Here is a 24,395-nt window from a genome sequence, read left to right as displayed (position 1 = left end):
CATCTTTTCAATTGCTTCAGTCCTTTGTGGATCCGGTCTTCGACCCTCTTTGTCGATTATTTGACCTAGATATTTAATTTTTTTCATAAAAAAATCGCATTTTTCTGGGCTCAATTTAAAACCAAATTCCTGTATTCTTTTGAATACTTCTTTTACATGCTTCTTATGATCTTGCAAATTTTCACTTTTAATTAGGATATCGTCAAGGTAGGCCATTGAAAATTCCAACCCTGCCAGCATCGTGTCCATAATTTGCTGGAAAATAGCAGGAGCAACCTTTAATCCAAAAGGAAGCCTCTTTAGCTTAAAAATGCCCTTATGAGTATTTATGCCTAAGTATTTGGAGCATTCATCGCTGATCTTAATTTGCAAGTAAGCATCTGAGAGGTCTATCTTAGAAAAAATTTTTCCTCCGTTAAGCTTAGAGAACAGATCTTCTGCGGACGGAAGGGGATAATTATGGTCCAATAGACAGTCATTTAAACCCGTTGAAAAATCTCCACAGACCCTTATTCTGTTATTTTTTTTCTTTACATACACGGTTGGACTTGCCCAATCTGTGTGGTTAACTTTTTCAATGACTTCCAGTTGTTGAAGTCTATCCAACTCTTTTTCGATTGCGTCCATCGCTGAAAAAGGCACATTCCTTTTAGGTTTGAATACTGGAGTGGCATTTTTCTTTAATTCAAATTTTGCCTCTGTCTTAATACAGAGTCCTAGTCCTTCGGCAAAAACATTGGGAAATTCAGTTTTCAAATCCTTCAGGAAGTCTTCCCTTTGGTTTGCTTTTTCTGCAGTTAAAACGTTACAAAACGAATTTATGGGTTTCTCCCATAAATTAAACAGGACAATCCAATCTACCCCAAACAGGCATGTATTCTTTCCTGGTACGACGTACACTTTGGATTTATGAGTCTGGTTAGCGAATGTCACTTTGCATTTTAATTCTCCCTTGAACTCTAATCTTTTGCCGCACACACTTCTCGCCGTCTTTCTGGTTTTCGTTAATTCAGGTCGACCTATCCTTTTCCATATATCTTCATTTATAATACTAATATCTGCACCGCTATCCAGAAGCAATGTAACCAGATGTCCATTTATCCGAACATCAACATATTTCCGTCTTTCGCAGCTTTTTTCTTTATTCATGCGAAGCGTATTTACATTATCGGTCCCTTGTCTTTTCTTCTGGGCACAGTATGTTCCCTTGTGACCTCTGAGACCACATTCATAACATATTTTGTTCCTAAACCAGCAGGTCTTATTGTTGTGTCTTAAACTACCACAACATTTACACTTTAGCTTTGGGTCTTTGTATCCTTTAAGGATCCTGTGTTCTTGGAACCTGGACTTTCTTGTGGTCCCTTGCCTTTTTACTTGCTGCACCTTAAAAATATTTTTCTCTTCAATGCGAGTGTTGTCTTTCTTTATGTTAATCAGACGTTGACACTCTTCAGTGACTTTTTGCAATGTTATGTTAGGATCCGCCTCCATAATTGTTAGGATCCGTGAACGTATATCTTTGTCCCTTGGTGCTGTGAGACCTTGTACAAAGATTAAACATTTAAATTGGTCTGCGGAAATTTCATTCAATTTAAATGATTCGCATAAACAGTTCACAGTGCAAGCATATTCTAGATAGTCTTCAGCTTCTGCCTTCTGAATGTTCAAACATTTGTATCTAGAGTGAAATAGGCTATCCCTTTTATCAAATATTTTCGACAAGGTACTAATTGTTTCCTTGAACGAAACCTCCTCCGGTTTTTTTGGTAGAATTAGATTTGCATACTTGGTGTTTTCATCAGTACCCAGTTTTTGTAGTAGCAGGGTAACTTTTTCCTCATCGGTCCAGTCTAAACATCTTTTCGTAAAAATTGTTTCGTATCTTCTGTAGTATGCAGGGAAAGTAACACCAGTATCCGGGGAGTAACGAAATTCCGTTAGTGAATTTGAAATACCCTCGGCAGAAAAATTAGTCTTCTTCCCGGTCGACGTTAGAATTAGCTTTTCTAAATTCTTTTGCTGTGTCGACATTTGTCGTTGTAGTATGTTTGTTTGTTCTTGTTGTGCCTCTAAAGTTTTTTGTGTTCTTTCTTGTTGTTGTTGCAGCTGTTGCTGTAGCTGTTGTTGTTGAATTTGTTGTTGTTGTTGTTGTTGCGCTAAAAATTGTTGAGTCATTTTTGTCTGTTCCTGGATGCTAAGGGCTAGAGCCTTAGTTAACTCTGCTAATTGTTCCATGTTAGCTTCTAGTACAAAAATGTCTTTTCGAATTCTACACAATAATTCCAAAGAAAAATCGTAAATTTACGTATATTGTAAATTAGTAGCAATATGCAGACACAACACGTTTCAACAAAGTTCATCCATAGTAATTCAACAGGCTTTGTAAAATAATTCTTTTTTTTTTTTTTTTTTTTTTTTTTTTTTTCAACAACGTAAGTTCATACACAAAATATTTCTTACTTCCCACGACAAATAGTTCCAATTATTTATATAAAGGCAATAACAAACAATTAATTTTCCAAAAAAAAAAATATATGGCTGCCGTTCCCACGTGGCATAAAATGGTACAATAGTCGTTGTATTTATATTTTTTCTTTCGAAACTCGTAATCCTTTAGTGTAGTTTCGAATTCAACTTGCGACCATTTTTTTTTTTTTTTTTTTTTTTTACTTGTCAACATAAATATAAATTCCACTTTACCTTGAACATGTTTCTATAATTTCTTGTGAGTTCTTTACGAAGAAAAATCCGTACTTTTCGCTACTTTAGGTAGGAAAAATTTTTAAATTCATTGACGCACGTGGTCAAAAATCCTTGTGTAGTTTGTTTTTTTCGTAAAACAAAAAATCCTTGCATTGTACACAGTCCTTGGTACGGTAATTTATCTCTGTTCAGAGAAAGAACATCCTTTCGTCGCCATTGTTATATTTCTAAATACTTAGGAAATAAAGACAAACGTGAGTTACACCGAGTGGTATGTGTAATGGGGTTTATTTATAATACAGAAACGTAAGGCTGCTCGCCTAAGGTAAATAGAAGTACATAGTAACAAGTATGGGGAAGAAAGTCTGATAATCAACACGTAAGACTATCCGTCTTACTGCGACTGCTTGTCTGCCGCTGTCTGCCGCTGTCTGCCAAACAGTCCAATATATATATACAGTTTGTAACCGGTGTATAGCCAGTTATGTTCCTTCACAACACCTCCAATCTTTTACAGGTGGATCTTTTCGAACTTCGAAATGTTTATGTTGAACTCATAAATCTATACGAAATTACATTTTTCATTCCGAAATCTTATTGAAGATTTGGGCTTTCTTAACAAACAATAGTCAACAAACAAAGGGGTGAAAAGAATTCAATACATAAATAAATGTTACCAAAAGAAAAGATAACTCTTCTATCTACCTGAATAATTTTTCTTTTTGAACTGTTTTTTTTTTTAACTTGAAAACAAGTGTCAAATCTGTTGAGTTAGAATTTTTTAAAAAATGGCTGAATCAGCATCACAGGATAAAATTTTATTATGTTAAACATTTTATATTATTATTATTGGTTTCATATTATCATATCATTATGTACGGCATAATCATGTTGACATACCAGTTCTCATCAGATCACCAAAGTTAAGCAACGTTGAGCCTGGCTAGTACCAGATGGGTGACCGTTTGGGAATTCTAGGCGCTCTATATACTTTCCACTTATCTCGGTATTGTTTCTAGTCGTCCTGAACCTCGTGTGACAATTTAATTTTTTTTTTTTGCATCTTTTGATATACCAACGATTAACTCCTGATGAGTTTGTTGGCGAAAGGAGCCCCTAGGGTTTGTTGGATATTATTTTCAAAGCACGCTATATATATATATATATATATAATACTCTGTCCGACTGCTTATTTTGAACGTTTGTCAACATGGCATTCATAGGTATTTAATTTCCTTTTATTCACATGTTAATTATTGGTGGTCTAGAAGAATGACACTAGTCTGCAAAGTCAAAAGTTGCTTTGTTGGCTCAGACCAACAGAAATTATCATTTTCTACACTAATGACTGTATAAGCATGAAACACTCGATATAAAAATTGTTAATATTTATTTTAAAATAGAATTCATATGTATGTATATGTATATATGCATGTGTGTGGGTGTGTATGTTTCTTCAATTATTTTTCACTTTTCATTCATACCAATCCTTTAATTCATGACGCTCAACTTAATTACAGAGCATACAACAAATAAATGACAAAAGTTTATATTCCAAATTTCAAGATGTTGACCATCTTACTGTTTATTCCTTTAAGTTGACATGCACAATTCTTCATAGCACCTGTTTCGTAGTGCAAAATCATTCATTTAATTATTATATCAATTAATTAATTTATTTCGCCCTTAACTCATCAGAATTAAAAGCATTTATCAATTTTTTAAAAGAAAATAAAACCATTTTGGCATGATTAGAAAATTTGCAATCATCTTTTTTTTTTTCATTTTATTATGTGAATTTTGACATAATAAATAAAAGGTGATCGCAACTTCTCTCCCAATTTTCAGATTTTGTAAACAGTCCCAAATGCATTTATTTTCTTTTAAAAATTTCATAAGTGCTTTTTCTTTTGATGAGTTAAGGGCAGGATAAATTCATTGATCGATATATACTTAAAAGAATAAATAGTAAGATGGCCAGTATCTTGAAATGTTTTAGTTATTTATTTTACCTGGGAGTAACCATTTATTAAGGCCCAAACACTACTCGAGGATAAGGATTAATGACTGTAATGTAGTGATGTAAATTGGGTAGAATTTGATTATTTAAGAGGACAGCTTAACAGGAACTTGCTTACATTAGACTTGAAGGCCACCATGTTATATTCAACCATGAAGCATGCCAGCGGAACAGTGTTCCAAAGGCGGGCAGTTCTGAGAAAGAAGCTTTGTTCATGAAATGCGTGTTTACATTTAGGCACAGATAGAGAGTGGGGGAAAATCTGTAATATAAAAGGCAAAACAGCCGCGAGCGCTTTTGTGTATGTCCGCAAAAGGATTTTTTTCGTCGGCCTTCTCGACAAGATTACATTTATGGAGAACTTTCCTTATACTTCCTAGATTGTAATATCTCCGATTTGCAAACGGACATCGTCTCTATCTTTTATTTGATCGAGTTTTTTTAAAATTTCCTGTTTCCGGTGTTTGTTTGTCTTTTTCGTATGAATAAAACGAAATTGATCAAAACAAACTCATCCACCTGGCCTTCCGGGCTGGGACATCTTGAAGGCAATTAACTTTGATCAATGTAGGGAAAACCCTTCATATCAGACAATTGCTATTCATTTGGACACTAGCAGAGCTCACTCTTTCTGGGGGGAGCTGGTTTTCCTCAGCATCGTGGGGAAACAAATATGGCAGAAAGCAGAAATCTTAACTGGCCTAGAGCCATACCAACTCATTCATTTTGGTATCCGCTATGGCGCAATAATTGACATTGCTAAGTTTGAATGCTTTACACTTCCGCTCACGTCATGGTGTAGCGGTAAGATGTCATGTTTTCTTTCACTTTCTTTTCCGCCTTCGCGTTGCGGGTTTGAGCCTGCTTGCTTGCCTACTACCATTGCTTTTTTTCACACCTACAAACACCCGGGCAACGTCGGGTACCCCCGCTAGTCATATATAAAAGGAAAGGTAGTGTTTCAGGATACCTGTAAACGTATTTCATTAGCTTGAGCCTACCCCAAGTTTTGATTTCAACACATTTTCCTGAAATGGTGTTGCGTAAAATGAATACACCAAACTTCACTGATTTGCACTTGATATTTCATCTGGAAGGAGAGGGGTGGAAGGACAGGATTCACATCAATGCGTTGATTCAAACAGACTGAGAGAAATCATAAAAAGAGAAGCTGTTTTTTTTTTTTTGTTGATTTGTTTTTAAATTTGGTTTGTTTATTGTCTTTGAACAAGTCCATTTAGTCTTATTAGTAGGACGTTCACTAATGGGCAGAGAGACTGGGATTCAATCCTCAATCGAGTTATACCAAAGACTTAGAATACATTACTTGATACCTTCTTGCTAAACACTTAGCATTATAAGTGGAGGATCAAAGGTAAGCAGAGTTATCCTTGGAATGGAGATGCTCCGTCCTCTACACCTTAGCAGCTAATGAAAAGGGAAACCTTTTTTGTACTAATTTCTATCAGATCAAGTGAATTGACTAAAGATTTTAATTTACAACGAATTTATTGCTTACTAGTTGCAGTACCCGTCCAAAGATGGATTCATAAATACTAAGATATCATTTGGGATCCTTTTATAAATGCAAATGAATCACATAGTAAAATACAATAATGCAATCAAAAAAATTTACCTATGTTTTTTTTTGTTTTTTTTACACAGTGATCACCACTTATCAAGGCCCGGAAGCCACTCAGGGATAAGGGTTATTGCAAGTACATTGCGTTAGTGTGGAGATTTGATGAAGTGTTTAATTAAGGGGGCGGTTCATTAGGAATTTGTTAATATTGGACTTGAAGACATCCAAGTTGTAGTCCGGAGGGAAGCAGGCAGACGGAACAGAGTTCCACAGGCGTGCAGTTCTAAGAAAGAAGCTTTGAAAAGGATATGAAAATACAGCTTACAAATCTGAAGTTATGGGTGCAGAAAAGATTGTTTTTATTATGTTGAGTTAAATGAATCTTGTGGATTAAAGGGTCTTAGAATAAGCAAAATTGGCTATAATGTTGAGAATTCATGCAATGTTTTGTTTTTTTGCTTAAAGCTTTTCAAAATTTACAAAAAAAAAACATGGCAATTTAGCATATCTAACAAAACAACTTCCGGTTTTGAAACTCCTTGGAAGTAAACAGCATGTTACTTAATTTGAAGACTCTATTGAAAATGTAGGTTTAAACATAAGAATATTTGTAAACTGATTTTTACAGAAATAATAAATACTGAAATTAAAATATTTTTTAGATATAATAAATAAGAATATCTGTAAACTGAAATTTTTAAAATAAATAAATTCATTCACACTTGTTTTTAAGAAAATATGTTTATTTGCTGAAATAATTAATATAGAAGTAAAATAGTTTTTTAATATAAGAAATTAAAATAAATAAATGAAAAAAATGAATATTAGCGAGGTTTTCTGATTAAATAGCAGGGATCTTCAAATTAAGTAACACTCTTTACTTCCAAAGTGTTTCAAAAGAGAAATTCATTTGGATCAGCAAATACACTTTTGCCAGAGAAAGAAATTAAGGAACATCTTGCAAAGTATGTTGTGAATGAAAAGAATCTTCGGTGCTGACAATTTATCCCCCCCCTACTAACAATGGTTGTTCCCTGTAAAGCATCACAATAAACACTCGTCTAGCTACAGCAGCTGTCAACAATTTCTCTCACTCTCTATCTGTGTATAAAACTAAAACGAAAATTCAATAAGCAGAGATTTTATCCTATACCTATCCGTCTGTGGAACACAATACTGTGGAGCTGCTTCCCAACTGACTATAACATGGTTATTTTCAAATCTAATGTAAATAAGCGCCTGTTGAGCTATCTATATATATAAAAGCGAAAATGTATGTATGTATGTGTGTTCGCTTTTTCTGTTTGTCTACAAAAGGGTTTTTTCAGAGAAGCGGTCGGTCGGTTCACAACTTTTTAAAACTTTTTATATCATATATAAATCGTAATATCTCACAGTTAACAACGAAGCTCGCCTGTCTATTAAATTTGCTCGATTTTGGGAAGATAAATATTCAACATCCCTCGCTCGCCGCATGTGGGTTAGTCTTTTTCCTATAACATCTTGGGAAAATATTAATAACAAAAAAGCGTTCCGCAGTAAATGAAATACTAATCCCGCAGTCAAACTTGACCTCATTAACTCATTAAAACGGGCACCTGCCAAATCCAAGTAATTAAATAAATTCAAACGTGTTTCCATTAGCATCTCACGGTGGGGCAATGGTTAACGTCGTTTTTTCACACTTTAATTCACAACTTTGTCTCAACGGTTCGGGTTCGATCCTCATACTTACTTTTTTTTTTTAACTCCACTCCCACCCCCACCCCCGGAGTTTCCCCACACACCTCCAAACACCCGGGCAACGCCAGGTACCCCTCGCTAGTTTAACATATAAAAGGCAAAATGGGAGCACGTGTTTGTGTTCACGAAAGGCTTTCTTCGTCAGGTTTCTTGCATCGGTTAGATTCCGAGAGAAGTTTTGCATACTCCCAAGATCATATCTCAGTTTCGCAAATGGCCACGGTTTCTTTCATTTTTTTTTTATCGAGTTTTTAAAAATTCCTGTCGTCTCATCATGTCGCCTGTTTGTTTGTCTTTTTCATATAAATAAAGCGAAACTAATCGAACGCAACCGCAATCGCCTGGCCTTAAAGCCGGGTAGTATCTGTTCTGTAATTGGTCCTTTGGATACTGTCAGAGTGCCCCCTTCTTTGGTCTAGCTGCTTTTCCCCCCACATTAAAAAGACCTTCGTGGGAGGTTTAAAAGCAACGCCATTTCTGCAAGCCATCTTTTTGATTGAGTACGTTTAATTTGAACGTTTTACACTTCCGGTTGCATCATGGCATAGCGGTAAGACATCAGGTTTTCTTTCACTTTCTTTTCTGCCTGTGCATTGCGGGTTCAAGCCTGCCTGCCTACTACCACTTTTTTTTTTTTTGACACCTCCAAACATCCGGGCAATGCCGAACACCCAGGCTAGTCCTCTTCTATAATTAAACTCTATCCAAGTTCCACTATTACTGATCTCCACAGTGTTATCTCACCTACCTAACACTCATTAACCATTAGAATGGCATCTGGGCCTTCATAAGCGGTGATCGCGAACTAAAAAAAAACTTTAACCTAAAGAAAATGTGCTTTGAATTTAAAATGGAATAATAACTCCTCCCACCATTACCACTATACAAGAATGGACTAAACTAACGCCATATAAGGATGCAGATCTGGTCGACAACAAAAGGTAGAGTGAAAACAAAGTTCCACTCGGAGTTGAAAGTAAATGTAAGAAACTTGACTATCACCAAGGAAAAAGCCTTCTAAGTAATACTGACAACAGACATTGGGCAAATCAAACAGTTTAGTCTATGTTTAAAAATAAATTATTTACTAAGCAGTGACTCTCCTAATAAAATCTAAAAGCTACTCGAGAATGACAGTTATAAGAGACTGGTGGGAGGGGGTAATGATGGTAGCATTGCCTGGTCGTAAAATGTAGTTAATTTAAAACAATGTTAAAAAAACTTGGGATTTGAGTACTATCAGGCAGAAGGAAAACCAAAAGCAAAATTTTGTAAGGAAAAAAAAAATGCTTTTAAATGCCGCTAGGTGGGCGCGAATTCGCAAAAGTTAAGTTCGTGAGCGAACATGTTATCCACCTGACCACGATGACACAGATGTTATGATGTTACAAATTTAGCTTTTTAAAACGAAACAATAAATCAACCGTTTGCACATGTGCGTTTTACAAACAGCCTCAAATGCAAGGTTTTTACTTGACCTCCCCCCCTTTCAAACAAAACAAGATTTGTACATGAAATAATTGAAAATTTTTCTTCATTTTTCAATTATTTCATGTGTCTTTCTAATGGTATCAAGTTCATGCCACCGCAATGTTGGTAACAAAAGTTTTTAGCAGACATACAAACACATAGACATTTGCCCTTTAAATAATAGACTAGTGGAGGGGGGGCAGCAGCATTGCCTGGTCATTAAAAAAACAGGATTTGAGTGCCATCAGCCAAAAGTGAAAGTGAAAACAAAATTTTGTAAACAAAAAAATTGACGATTTTTTTCCAATTTTCCGATATTTTGTGTCCGAGATATCACTCTTTCTAACGAGACAACATTCATGCCACTTCAATGCAGATGACAAAAAAATTTTAGCAGACATATAAACATGCACACACACAAATACACAGATGTTTGCTCTTTAGATGAGTCGTTAGTTGAATAATGATGAGTATTATGAGAGGATTGAAAATAATGAATAGAATAAACAAAAGTTGATGACTTGTGAGTACATTTGGTTGTTTTGTTTTACGGCATATCAACCCTTTTCAAGTTATTCAATAACAAATCTAGTAATTTTGAAAAAAAAATTCTATGCTTCAATTCTTTGTACCTTCAAATTTTTATTCATCGAGTTTGGTTTGTTTTATGAAAGAAAATTGTTTTTGTTTTGGGTTTTGCTGAACATGATTGAGTTTTGCAAAGAAAAAGAAAACAATGATATCAATGTTTAATGCATTTTTAAGTTGATCTGATAACATCACTTTATGACAAATATTGATTGACATTAACTTTGAAAAAATCCCACAGTAATCTTTAGATATAGAAAAGTGATCTTTGTGTGCAAAATGGTCTCTACCAAACTACTCTGTCAATTTTTGGTCTACAAACTTAAAACTTGATATATTTGAACCAGTGCAACAAATTCAATTTGGTTTTTAGCTGGTAAAAATAGCTGATAAAGGGCCAAAATTACAAACCATTTTAAACCCATAGCAATGGCCAACGACTCTTTATCTGAGAGTACATCTTTCAAACTGCTTGGCCTAACGTTCACAGGAAACATGAGTTGGAACAATTACATTGAAGGCATTGCCAGGGCCACTGCAAGAAAGGTGAGCTCTCTCTACCGTGCTAGACAACTACTAACACCCGAAAGTATCCTGAACCTCTATAAGGCCACCGTTCGCTCATGTATGGAGTATTGCTGTCACATTTGGGGTGGTGCATCTGCTACTATTCTCGCTCCTTGACAAGGTTCAAAAGAGTCGCAAACCTGATAGGCCCTGAATCGGCATCTAAGCTTCAGCCTCTGTCCCATCGACGAAATGTTACATCCCTCTGCCTGTTCTACAAGTATTTTAGTGGTGAATGCTCTGACGAACTGCAATCACTTGTGCTCCCACAACATGAACACCCTCGACAAACCCGACAGACTGCTAAATCCCACTGCCACACTGTAGAGATCCCTAGATGTAAAAGATCTTTCTATTTCAATAGTTTCTTCCCCAGAACCGCTAGACTTTGGAATTCCATTCCAGGTCCCTGCTTCCCCAACAGTACTGACGTGCAGAAGTTCAAGTGTAATGTGAACAAACATCTTGCTGCCCAAATCCCTACATAGTACCCCAGTAGTTGCTGCCCCTGATAGTAGCCCCCTACACCAAAGTGGCAATTTGCCTTGTTTGGGGTGAAAATGTAATAAAAAAATAATAAAATAAAAAAAAAAATTGGCAGGTGATTCTAGCTGATGGCACCCAAGTCACATTTTCTTTCAAACTTTTGAAGTTGCTGCTATATATTGGATACAATACAATAATTAATACAGCATTGGCTCTATACTAATAAATATGAAATTTGCATGAATGACAATATCATATTTAAACATATTTTATGACTGGGCAACACCGGTCAGCCTGCTAGAATGTTCTACAGATGGTAAGTTCTTAGAAAGAACCTCTATTTATGAAAATTCTGTTTTATGTTAGTTATATGGAGAGAGAAAAGAAAGTTCTTTTACAATGTGATCAAAAGTCGAGTTTTTACTGCAAATTTTAAACCATAAGGATGAAGCAAAAATAACTTGGTCCTTAAACAACGGTAACATATACACCTTACACCTATGCCAGCAAGAAGAAAAATTATGACTGAAATATTGATTTGTTAAATGACTTTGGAGAAGTAAATTAAAGATAAACTCATAGGTAACCCCCTTTCCAAATATGTAACCCGTAAAGGTCATCCTGATACAGCTAATAGTAAAGAAAGGGGATAGAAAATAGAACCAAACCTTCATCTTTGACAATTGTCTGGCAAGCCTGCCATAATTCTAATGGTCCAACAGCAACAAACTTCCCACGCTTCCTTTTCTTTCGCATGACTGGAAAAGAAAAATTTGAAACAAAAATAAATGGAATAAACTATTTAGAATGAAACAACTTTGTAAAGGAGGTATTACCTTGAAATATTAGAAAAACTTGGAAACCATATGACAATGAAAAAAAAAACAGTAAGTAGAAAATAAAATTACACTTTTGTCATCTTGTTTCAATTCACCCAGTGCCCATAACTTTACATTGCATTGTCAAAGCCTTCTAAACCTTAAACCTATCTATCCCCGACCCCCATTATGCCCCAATTGAAATGAATGGCTCTCGCCTTGGGAAGCACCATGTCTTAACAAGCTTGTGAGACTGACCTTCACTCCTGGTCTGAAATGGAACACATAAATCAAATCTGTTGCCAAGATCACTGGAAAAATAGTTGGATCATTGTTCCACTCCAGTAGGTATCTCACTGCCTATACAATCCTCTATCTGTATAAGAGCCAGGTACATCCTAAAATGGAATATTGTTGCCACATTTGGGCAGTAGTTGCTTGGTGTGCCCTATCCTGTTCTGATAGAGTTCAAAACTGGCTTTGAAACCCAATATGTGATGCTCTTTTCTCTTCCTTGCAATCTTTTTCCTACAGAAGAAACATTGCAAGCCTTTCTCTGTTTTTCATGGCAATTGCTTGTGTAATATTGTGACCCTTTGGCTGTGATCACAGCGTAATATCTGTTAAGTGTGGCATGCAGTGCCAATAGTCAAAACATTATTATTGTTAATTGATCCAAGTTACAGTGGGTTGCTGGGTTAATTATTATGATTAGAAAAATAAAAACAATTAGATTGTAAAAATGTGAGCGACAGCTGAAAAAAATAAAAGACGGAATGTTAACTTGGAAAATAAAGGTAAACAAAGTTAAGGAGGAATTTTAGTTTACATAAACGAAACAACTAGATTTAGGCTTACGTCAGCGTTGGGGTTTTGGACACGTGATGATGACATGATAATACGTAGATTTAAATAGATTTTAATCGGTCGTTAGCTGAATGTCGAGGAAAAGAGACAACTCAAAGGAGAGTTGGTCTTTCCTCATGACGTGGGGAGCAGCGTCTTCCAAGACAATCAAGATGTGAAGACGTAATATCTGAAGATGCCAGCTGGAATCGCAAGAATAAATGTTTTATATATAAACCAGGTATGTGCTGTGTTTGTCTACAACTGTTGAAATTAACTATTTGCACTATCTGTGCCTAAATCTAAATGCAGATTCCATGAACAAAACTTTTTTTCCCAGAACTTTCCGCCTGTGGAACACTGTTCTGCTAGCCTGCTTCCCGGTTTAATACAACATAATAACCTTCAAATCCAATATAAAAAAAGTTCTTGTTGAGCCGTCCCCATAAATAATCAAATTTTACCCAACTTACACCATTAACGATTACTACACTACCAACTTACATTCATTAATCATTATCCTCGAGTGGCCTTCGAGCCTTGATAAGTGATGACTCCCAAATAAAAAAATAAAAAACGATTTCAATTCCAGTTTGAATGTGCTACGTGATAGTGCAACAGAAAAGCACAACTGATGGCAAATGTTTGATTTCCAGAAATCTTTTAAGGAAATTAAGTCAACTGCGCTCCAACCCCTGTCTCATCACTGCAATGTTGCATCCCTGTTTTACAAATATTTTAATGGAATATTCTCTATTGACCTCATTGCACTTGTATTCCCTCAATGTACATATTCCTGACAAACCCATTTAGCAACAAAATTCCACTCCTTCACTGTAAAGGTTCCTAGATTCCAAGAAGCCTTCTACTTTAATAGCTTCTATACTCAAACTGCTAGACTTTGGAATTCCCTCCCTATTTCCTGCTTCCCTGACTGTACTGACATGCATTAGTTTAAATGTAATGTGCACAGCCATCATTTACTGCTAAACTCTCGACATAGTGTCTCAATAAATATGTTACCAAATAGTTGCCGCTTGTGTCCGAATGGCAATATGCCTTGCTTGCGATGAACTTGAGTATCATTTACAGAACGTTTCGACTAATGTCACACTTGACTTTCTTCAGGTGTATCTTGTTGAACTCAGGAATCTGAATGAAATTTCAAACAAGAATTTTGTACTTTATTCATTACGCCTTGGTCTTTCTACCCAATTAAATTGACACATAATAGAAAATAAAACTTTTTTTTCTTTTACTGACCTTTGCCTGGGTCATTTGGTGTATCAGCATCATTTCCATCTTTTGGGTAAGAAGTGAAGCAGACAATTTGAAGCTCGGGAAATTTTTCTTGAAGATAATGTTTCCATGCAACAACCAGAGCGGGAGGAGCAAGATCGATCTTGTTCAAAATCAGAATCAATGATTTGCCTAATTCTTTTGTAACGTGATCGTAGAGAGCAGGAGGAAAATGCACGGCCTGAAAAAGAAGAATGAAAAAGATGACGACGATGATATTTCAATAGAGGTCGGCATAGTCTAAGGTCATATTATAATTAAAAGTGCTCAGTTTGAAAACTGTAGAGCTAAATTATAGTGTAGCTAGCAACTGACCAATAAAAACATAACTGTAATCATCTAGTATTACTGGACAAATGTTTCAAATTTTTCTTAAATAAGAGAAAAATCCAAATTGTCGTCAATGATCGTACATAAAAAAAAAATCAATGTGGGTGTGCTTCAGTGGTTGATCCTTGGACCTTTATTATTCCTGATATTCATAAATGACCTCCCTGATAAAATTGTCTCAAAGATGAGTATATATTTGCTGAATACACCATGCTCTGTAACAGACATGAAGGGAAAACGAATGAACAGATATAGCTGAAACCTCAGAGGAACACTTCCAGTCTGTACTGGAATTGGAACATAAATAGACGGTAACATTCAATGCTACCAAGATCAAAATTATTTCCTTTAATAATTACAAGAAACCTTCTGCACCACTGATAGCTATGGCTAATGATACACTACCTGAAACTTTTTGATCAAACTCTTCAGCTTAATATTCACAGGAAACATGAATTGGAACAAATATATTGAGGAAATTGCCAAGAATGCTGTGAAGAAGATAGGCTCAATCTACTGCGCTAGAAAATTAATTATGCCTGAGAGCACCATGTACCTCTATTAGGCCACCATTCATCCATGCAAGGAGTGTTGTTGCCACATTTGGACTGATGCATCTGCTACTAGTCTCTCACTCTTAGATAGGGTTCAAAAAAGAGTGGCCAACCTAATAGGTCTCACACTGTTCAAATACCAACCATCGACAAAATGTTGCATTCCTGTGCCTTTTTAATGGATAGTGCTCTAACGAACTTCAACCCTTTGTACCCTCTTAACATAAATATCCCTGACTAATACAACAAACAGCAAAATCCCACCCCTGCAATGTAGAGTTCTCTAGATGCTGGAAAGCTTTTTACTCAAATAATTTCTACTCTAAAAACTACCAGACTTTGGAATTCTCTCCTGGGTCCCTGCCTCTCCGACTGTACTGATATGCAGAAGTTGAGTGTAATGTGAACAGACATCTTGCTGCTTAATGCCCTACATAGCATCCCTGCAAATGTTGTCCCAAATAGTAGCCCATTAGATCTGAGTAGCACTGTGCCTTCTTTGGGGTGAAAAAGCAATATTTTTTTTTTATAATGTTTTCTGACTATCATAAGATTTGAAACTGCAATTAATATTTTACATTTTAGCTTCAACATATATATATATATATATATATATATATATATATATATATATATATATATATATATATATATAACTACTTAATTTACTCGCATAAAATTAATATACGAAAGTATAGATTTATGCGTAAACTTGAAATATTTACTTCAAAAGTGCTCAATACGTAGGTAGAGCTAGTTAGTGATTTATAAAATATATATGGCGATTAAGCTACACTGAATATTCGGCGCATAAGCCTGAGGAGTCCTAGAGTGGATGAAACGCCGAATATTCAGTGTAGCTTAATCGCCATATATATTTTATGAATTACTATATATATATATATATATATATATATATATATATATATATATTGGAAATAAACATACTTAACTAAAGATGTATTTACATCACACTGATTTTTTTTTTCGTATAATTTGTCTTACATGTGTTTCTTTGAATGATGGAAATTCACCAAACAATTCATCAGAAACAGATTTATGTTTCTCAGAAAAAAATCTCACTCTGTGTGTATTTTTTAAAAATTTTTATTTAACTATTCTTTTATGATTTCTGCTATTAATGGTGATGATAAATTAACTGCAAAACTAATTTAATTTAGTATCTTTATGACTTAACTCTTCAGTAAAATAACCTCTACATACTAATATTTCATGTCTTAAAAATTATATTGCATTATATATACTTTTAATTCTCCTCATAATCCTAATAAGATTTTTTATCTTTCTGATTTTATTCCAGGCTATTTTTTCTCCATCTCGCTTCCACTGCCATCCCCAACCTCTCCTCAATTCTTTTTTGTTTCTATACATCTCCTTCCTCCCCCTCTGTGAGCCCCTTACCCGTTCCCTTTTCATCTTTTTCCCTCTTCATCTAATGATTTCGTAGTAACCCCCCCCCCTCACACACACACTGCTAACCTGTAATATACCTTCTTTTTTCTTTCATTTTTCTTTATCCTTATGCCCTTATTTTGAATGTCTGGAGTATATGTCACAGAACCTCTCTCTCCCCCTCCCATTTAAATTTTATAGCATTTTAAGTAAACAGAACGTTTTTCTTTTTCTTCATTTAAACAAATGGTTTCTTCTGTGGAAAGCAACCATTTGTTTAAGTCACCTGACGAGGACTTGTGGTTTTAACCAACCATCTTTTTTTTAATTCAATTTTCACCCAAACAAGGCACAGTGCCACTTTGATGTAGTGATGGCTACTATCGGGGATATGAGTTGAAGGAATATTATAAAGGGAGATGAGCAGCAAGATGTCTGTTCGCATTACACTAGAACTTCTGCATATCAGTACAGTTGGAAAAGCAGAATCCAGGAAGGGAGTTCCAAGTCTAACAGTTTTGAGGAAGAAACTATTAGAGTAGAAAGCTTTCTTACACCTAGGGATCTCTACTGTGTAGGGGTTGGATTTAGCTGCTTGTCGGGGGTATTTACGTTGAGGGGGTACAAGGGCTTGTAGTTTGTCAGGGCATTCACTATTAAAATACTTGTAGAAAAGGCCGAGGAATGCAACATTTCATCGATGGGGCAGGGGCTGAAGCTTAGATGATAGTTCAGGACCTATCAGGTTGACGACTCTCTATTGAACCCTGTCCAGGAGATACTAGTAGCAGATGCACCAGCCCAAATGTGACAACAGTACTCCATACATGGACGAATGGTGGCCTTATAGAGGTACAGCATAATTTTATGTGTAAGTAGTTTTCTAGCATGGTAAGCACCTTCTTCGCAGCAGCCTTGGTAAGGCTCTCAATGTATCTGTTCCAACTCATGTTCCCTGTGAACGTTAGGCTGAGGAGTTTAAAGTAATTTCAGGTAATGTGTTTTTGGCCATTGCTATTGGTGGTAGAGAAGGTTCTTGTAATTATTGAAGGAAACAAGTTTAGTCTTGGCAGCATTGAATGTGACCATCCATTTTTGTCCCCATTGAACTACAGATTGGAAGTCTTCCTCTAGTGTTTCTGCAATTTTCTTAGATATGTGTTCATTTGTTTTCCCCTCATGCCTGTTATAGAGTGTGATGTCATCAGCAAATATACCCATCTCAGAGACAATTTTGTCAGGGAGGTCATTTATGAATATCAGGAAAAATAAAGCTCCCAGAATAGACCCCTGGGGTACTCCTGCATTTATATCATATTGATTAGCTGTACAACCTGGATTCTTCTCTTACTTAAGAAGGATTTAATTACATTATGTATTCTTCCAGTGATACCATATGATCTGATTTGCCTTAGAAGACCATCATGCCATACTCTGTCAAAAGCCTTAGATAAATCGAGAGCTACTGCTCTACCCTCCCCTGCTTTGTCCATTGAATGGTATATATATGTCTGAAACATTAGCATATCCAGTGTCACGACCTTGTAATTTTATTTTAATATATATATATATATATATATATATATATATATATATATATATATATATATATATATATATATATATATATATATATCTAACTTAAAGGGAGAAGAGTATATTATAAGTCCAATAAGAAAAAAGTATATATCAAAAAATGTGAACTTATATTTTTCATATTAGATGCTGATATGCAACATGTGTGTTTCAAGTGCTTTCTCATATATATAACTGAAGAACCATAAAGTTCATGATATTGCATTTTTCAATATATACTTCTCTCTTATTGGATCGACATTACTCTCTTTCTTCATACATACATATATATATATATATATATATATATAATATATATAGATGTTTTTTTTGTTTGTTTTTTTGTTTTTTTGTTAGTGATACTTTCTTGAATGAATTCAAGTATTTATACGAAAGTGCATTTTTCGGAAAAATTTTCCCATTGACCAATCTGGTAACCTCTTTTAATGGGGAGCGACATATATATTATTTTTAAAATATAATTATCCACTGACACGTGTTTCGTCGTCCACGACTCATCAGGGTGGCTGAATCTAGCGAGATTTGAAAATGCACTTTCGTATAAATACTTGAATTCATTCAAGAAAGTATCGCTAACAAAAACAAATAAAAAAAAAATTAAAAAAAAAAAACATCTACGTAAAAGTGATACATTTAGTAGTCCGGCGAGGTTAGCACCGTGGTAGAGGTTTAGGCTTCTTATCACGAGGTGCCGCTTTCGAATCTTGCTAGATTCAGCCACTCTGATGAATCGTGGATGACGAAACACGTGTCAGTGGATAATTATATTTTAAAAATTATATATATATATATATATATATATATATATATATATATATATATTCATACAGTCATAGAAATGAGATGAGAAAACAAGAATCATTTAAACTAATTGTTTATTTACTCTGACACAATTGTAAAAATAATCCCCTGAAACCCAAACAAGCAAAGAAAACAAACTCATCGTTCTGTATGAGCTAAAGATTAAAGAAAAAATTGATACAAAAAATAAATAAAAATAAAATTATTATGGGATGCACAGTATAAAGCATCAAAAGCTGCACAAGTTTCAAGAGAAAAACAGAATTGTCAGCAAATTTCTTCATCTGGTGATATTAGAGAAAGGAGAGTGGGGAGGGGGGCTTTTAAAGCATTAACCGCCACACCTTGCTGAAAATACATCTTTTACAACCTTCAAAAACAGACAAGAATAAAAATAAAGAACAGATAAACGTTGGAATAGTCACAAAATATTCAGTCATTCCATAAGCAACATGCCTACGTTGACAATTCATGTTACATTTGTGGCCGATTTATTTCTTTGTTCAGATATGCAACTAATTAACAATGTGGAGTGACAACATTCAAATTTAGTTTGTTCCACAAAAACACTTCAATTATGGATGTTGGCAACTTTCATGTGGTCTCTTCCGTAAGTAGCCAATATTTTTCTAAAAAAGACTCGTAATTAGAAAGATATCAGGGAAATGAATGCCAACAATAATCACCTGTATATATTATTATAATTGGAATTCATTATTGAGATGAGCATTATTTATATTAATTTATTTATTGCGGACTATTATTCTCATCTTTATTAGTTGTTGTTTCGTCAGGTGGTAACCGCGACGGATAGGAACTTCGAATCTCCTAACTGCATTTTCAGCAATCACTGCCATCCGTAGTTGTTGTCATCTTTGGCCAAAGGTGAAGGCCAGAGGAATAGTTGGCCGAAACGTTGTGAAACAACAACTAATAAAGATGAGAATAATGGTCTGCAATAAATAAAAATTAATATAAATAATCATCTGTTCATTCATTGTTGAAGTTGGTTGTTGTTCATTCATTGTTGAAGTTGGTTGTTGTTCATTCAAAATGAATGAACAACAACCAACTTCAACAATGTAGGAAAATGTGTTTTATGAATTGTAATCGTAAAATTTTATGAATTGTAATCGTAAAATTTTGTGAATTGTAATCGTAAAATTTTATGAATTGTAATCGTAAAATTTTATGAATTGTAATCGTAAAATTTTATGAATTGTAATCGTAAAATTTTATGTATTGTAATCGTAAAATTTTATGAATTGTAATCGTAAAATTTTATGAATTGTAATCGTAAAATTTTATGAATTGTAATCGTAAAATTTTATGTATTGTAATCGTAAAATTTTATGAATTGTAATCGTAAAATTTTATGAATTGTAATCGTAAAATTTTATGAATTGTAATCGTAAAATGCATGTTGCAATTTACACAAAATTCTCATTTTGAACGAAAAATTAATAGAAACAATTTATGCTATAATATTTGTGATCTTTCTGTTCAGGTGTATAATTTAAAACAAAATCATGTGTTGGAATATTTTTGATATTATAAAAGGGTACGATTAATGAAAATTGGAAGATTTTACTTATAGACACTGGCGACAAAAACTGGCCAATCAAATGGAGTCACATTTTACTAGCAACCAATCAGAAACCAAAATCGCTTCATAAAAATACTGAATCTTTTCGAAATCCTGCACATAATTTTCGTATCCACATGAGAAAGATCTTTGCTCTTTGTCTGCAAATGTTTAAAGTTCAAGACTTACATAAATTAGCTACCCAGCAAAAACTCTATTTTCATCTCAGGACTTATACAGATCAGCTACCCACCAAAACCTCTTCTTATTTTATTTATTTATTTTTTTTTTTACATTTTTACCCCAAACCAAACATTGCCACTTTGATGTAGGGGGATACTATCAGGGACCTAAGTTGCAGGGGTACTATGGAGGGAGTTTAGCAGCAAGATGTCTGTTCACATTAAACTTGAACTTCTGCATGTCAGTACAGTTGGGGAAGCAGGAAACCGGAAGAGAATTCCAAAGTCCTGCAGTTCTGGAGAAGAAGCTATTAGAGTAGAAATTAAACATGGATTTCAATTCAAAAACGTTGCATTAAAACTAGATGAAGTTTCAGTTTGTGTCAGATATGTATAAGCAGCAAGTATAGAGAGATGACAGTGGCTACATGGTTAACAACATGGACTGGAACCTGGATATGTCAAGTTGGAGTCCAGTCCATTCCATGGAAACACTTTTAGTTAGGGATGTTGGCAACCTTTATATGGTCCTTCCCATAAGTACCCGACATCTTTTCATAAAGAATTCTTACTAGAAAGATATCAAGGAAATGATTGCCAACAGTAATCATTTGATTAATACAAAATGAATCAAATGATGTTCAACAACAACAATAACAGTGAGGTGCCAGTGGACTGATTGTTAACGACACAAACTGACAATCTGGGTGTGCCAAGTTCGAACCTAGTTCATTCCACGGAAACATTTTCACTTAATACATACGCAATATGCATCAATTAAAATATCATGTTTAAGCATATTGTATGACCAGGCAACGCCGAGTAGCCAGCTAGTAAAAATTATAAAATGATGTTCAGCGCTTGGAACAAGATTACACAAGGATCCGCGTGCATTCGTGGACGGCACCAACAGATATTCTCAAGATGTGTCCATTCATTTCACATGTTCCTATTTACTTGCCTCTCCACGAGGGCAGAGTTAGACACAAGATCGGTTTTTAATGTGGGAGAATCCAAAGAGATTGGAACAAAAATAAAAATTGCCCGAGTCGAAAAGGATTTCTCTTTCACTGACCGAAAACAGAAAAAGTGTAGTATCAGAACAGATACTACACTTTGTTCTGAGACAAAAAGCCAAAGCTGTACACATATTTAGTGAAAAAATTTTTTAATTTAAACATAAACAGATCAAAGAAAATCTCATTCGAGCTTGATAAACTAATGGACAGAATCTCTTACAGAAATGTTGGATTGATGCATTGTCGACTAGTTATTGAGTTAAAGTTTTGTTTTTTTTACTTGGGTGTCACCACTTATCAAGGCCTATAAAATTTTATTATTTATGGGGATGGCTCAACAAGAACTTGTTTACATTGGATTGGGAGGCTACCATATTGTATATAGTTGGGAAGCAGGCCAACAGAACAGTTTTCCACAGGCGGGCAGCTCTTGGAAAGAAACTTTGTTCATGGAATCTGCGTTTAGATTTAGGCACAGATAGAGAGTAGGAAAAATCATATATAGTGGTTGTAGTTAGTCGTGTGTTTTTTTGTGAAATCTTCATTTAGTTTTAATTACAGATAGAGAGTTGGAGAAATTTTTGATAGTGGTTGTAGCTAGACGAGTGTTTGTTGTGAATGTTTCACAGGGGAGTAGGCATAGATTGAAGTTCAGTTGAGCATCTGCCATGAAAATAACGATAAAGCAAAGATAGACTCATAAGATCTTTTCTATGAGAACGAGGTAGGAGAAAAGGGCATAGCCCACTAGATTTTGAAACCGGTTTTGTACCCTGCCAAAGGAAGGGTACTCTAGATGTGGCAATAGTACTCCAGCTTAGAACTTATTTCATTCTTATACAGATAGAGGATTCCTTCTGGTAAAAAATACAACCATTTTTCCAGATTTGATGTAAATTTCACATTTCAGATCAAGAGTGAAGGTCAGTCTCAATCACTTGTCAAAATAGGGTGCTTCCACAATTCGAGAACCATTCATTTTAATTATGTTCATATGGGAATTTAAAGCATAAACAGGATGCATTGTAGAAAGTGGTCAGCCAGGTTCAGGCAACTAATCTTTGAGTGTCTGCTACTTCTATAATGGTATCTTTAAGAAAAAAATTGTAGCTCTAATATCGCACTATCGAGCTATGTAAAAGAGAACTTTGTTATGTATTTATATGTCATTACCATCCCAAGTAGTTAAATTGCAGATAAACACACACACACACACACATATATATATATATGTACAATCCGTTTACCCCCTAACCCTTGTTACACCATCAGAAAGCATAGATGCTTAATATTAATGAAGACAAAAAGAATCGTTTCATACGAAGCTTTACACTTGAGAAATTCAATAGAGATCGATATGTGCTTCTATTGATCAAAATATGAGCCAATAAATGTTATTTATTGTTTCAGGTTACCAACATTTCGGTCAATGTAACCTGCACATGTGAATATTGACCGAAACATTGGTTATACAATATTTAACTGTTTAAATTGTTGGATTTTACTCCTTGATATTACACCAAAATGATTTGTTTTTTGTTCATTTGTCCATTATTCTTCCGATTTTCTCAAAATTGGTTCATAAATTTTTCATTAAATTTTGCATAGAGTGAAATGAACTAAGAAAACTGACCAAACCAGATTTTTGGGTGAAACTGCCTGAACCAACTTGAACTGACCGAAAAATGGCCAGAAAATGTCCAAAAGAGAATCTCTAATCTCCCGCACTATCAACCAAGCCCTCACCCCTGTACCATCACTGCAATGTTGCATCCCTGTACTTATTTTACAGGTATTTTAATGAAATGTGTTCTGATGAACTTGCAGCATTTGTGCCCCTTCAATGTATATAACAAGCAAAAAAATCCCACCCCTTCACTATTTAGGTCTCTAGATACAAGAAAACCTTCTACTCTAACAGTTTTTTCTCTCTGACTGTAAGACTTTGGAATTCTCTCAGTTTCCTGCTACCCTGACTGTACAGAGTGGAACAATAAAATTGTCGCTCTAGAAAAGATGACATGATTCCATTTCTGTTTGATGAAAATCAGTTTTCTTTTTGTTGTTGCAGACCATCTACTAGTTGGCTAGTTGTGTACAAATCCCAAGAACAATAGGAGCCTTTTATCATGTCTGAAAATGACACAATGTTCAACGAGCAATCAGAGATGCACAACTGTACAACTCATGCTCTCTACTAATCCAACTTATGACAACAGGACCATAGCCAGCACCATCAAAATGCATCACTGGATTGCCTCGAATAATGGGGATGTGCCCAAAGTGATGAAAACAAAGTTTCTAGCCACGATAATGGTCTTTGGTATGGTTTCAAGTGAGGGCCACATCATGCCACCTCACATCTTCGAAGTTGAAAATCAACACCAAAGTGTACCTGGATGTGCAAGACTGGTAGCAAGACTCAGCGCCAGCCCACAAGTCCAACGAGACCCAAGCTTGGTTTCAAAAGAAGTGCTACGACTTTGTACCCTTCTCTCACTGCCCCGCCTCCTCCTCCCTCGACCTGAACTCGCTCAACTACACAATCAATTAACCTGAATTGATTTTTTCAATTAAAGTTTTTAAATAAAGCTGTTGCGTTGTTTTCTTTAGGGTGACAATTTTATCGCTCAACCCTGTACTAGCTCCCTATTTCCTGATTCCCTTGCTGTACTAACATGCAGAAGTTTAAATGCAATGCAAAAAATATCTAACTGCTCAACTCCCCATTTAGTACTCTTACATAGTGTTCCTGTAGACATGGCCCCAAATTGTAACCCCTTACGTCTA

General features: G+C 35.0%; 1 protein-coding gene across 1 annotated transcript in view; it reads right to left on the bottom strand.

Moving 5' to 3' along the window:
• LOC145248359 (guanine nucleotide-binding protein-like 1) overlaps positions 1-24,395 on the bottom strand; it is a 342,841-nt gene that overhangs the window by 126,717 nt on the left and 191,729 nt on the right. Inside the window, exons 6-7 of the mRNA XM_080110280.1 lie at positions 14,090-14,306; positions 11,831-11,920 (exon numbers count right to left, since the gene is read on the bottom strand). Coding sequence (XP_079966406.1) covers positions 11,831-11,920; positions 14,090-14,306 — 307 coding nt within the window. The remainder of the gene's footprint in view (positions 1-11,830; positions 11,921-14,089; positions 14,307-24,395) is intronic.

The sequence above is a fragment of the Euprymna scolopes genome, chromosome 26 (assembly GCF_053919585.1).
Source record: "Euprymna scolopes isolate OS-2025 chromosome 26, ASM5391958v1, whole genome shotgun sequence".
NCBI lineage: Eukaryota > Metazoa > Mollusca > Cephalopoda > Sepiida > Sepiolidae > Euprymna > Euprymna scolopes.
Note: the sequence above shows the minus strand (reverse complement) of the source record. Positions and strands in the feature narration are given on the sequence as shown.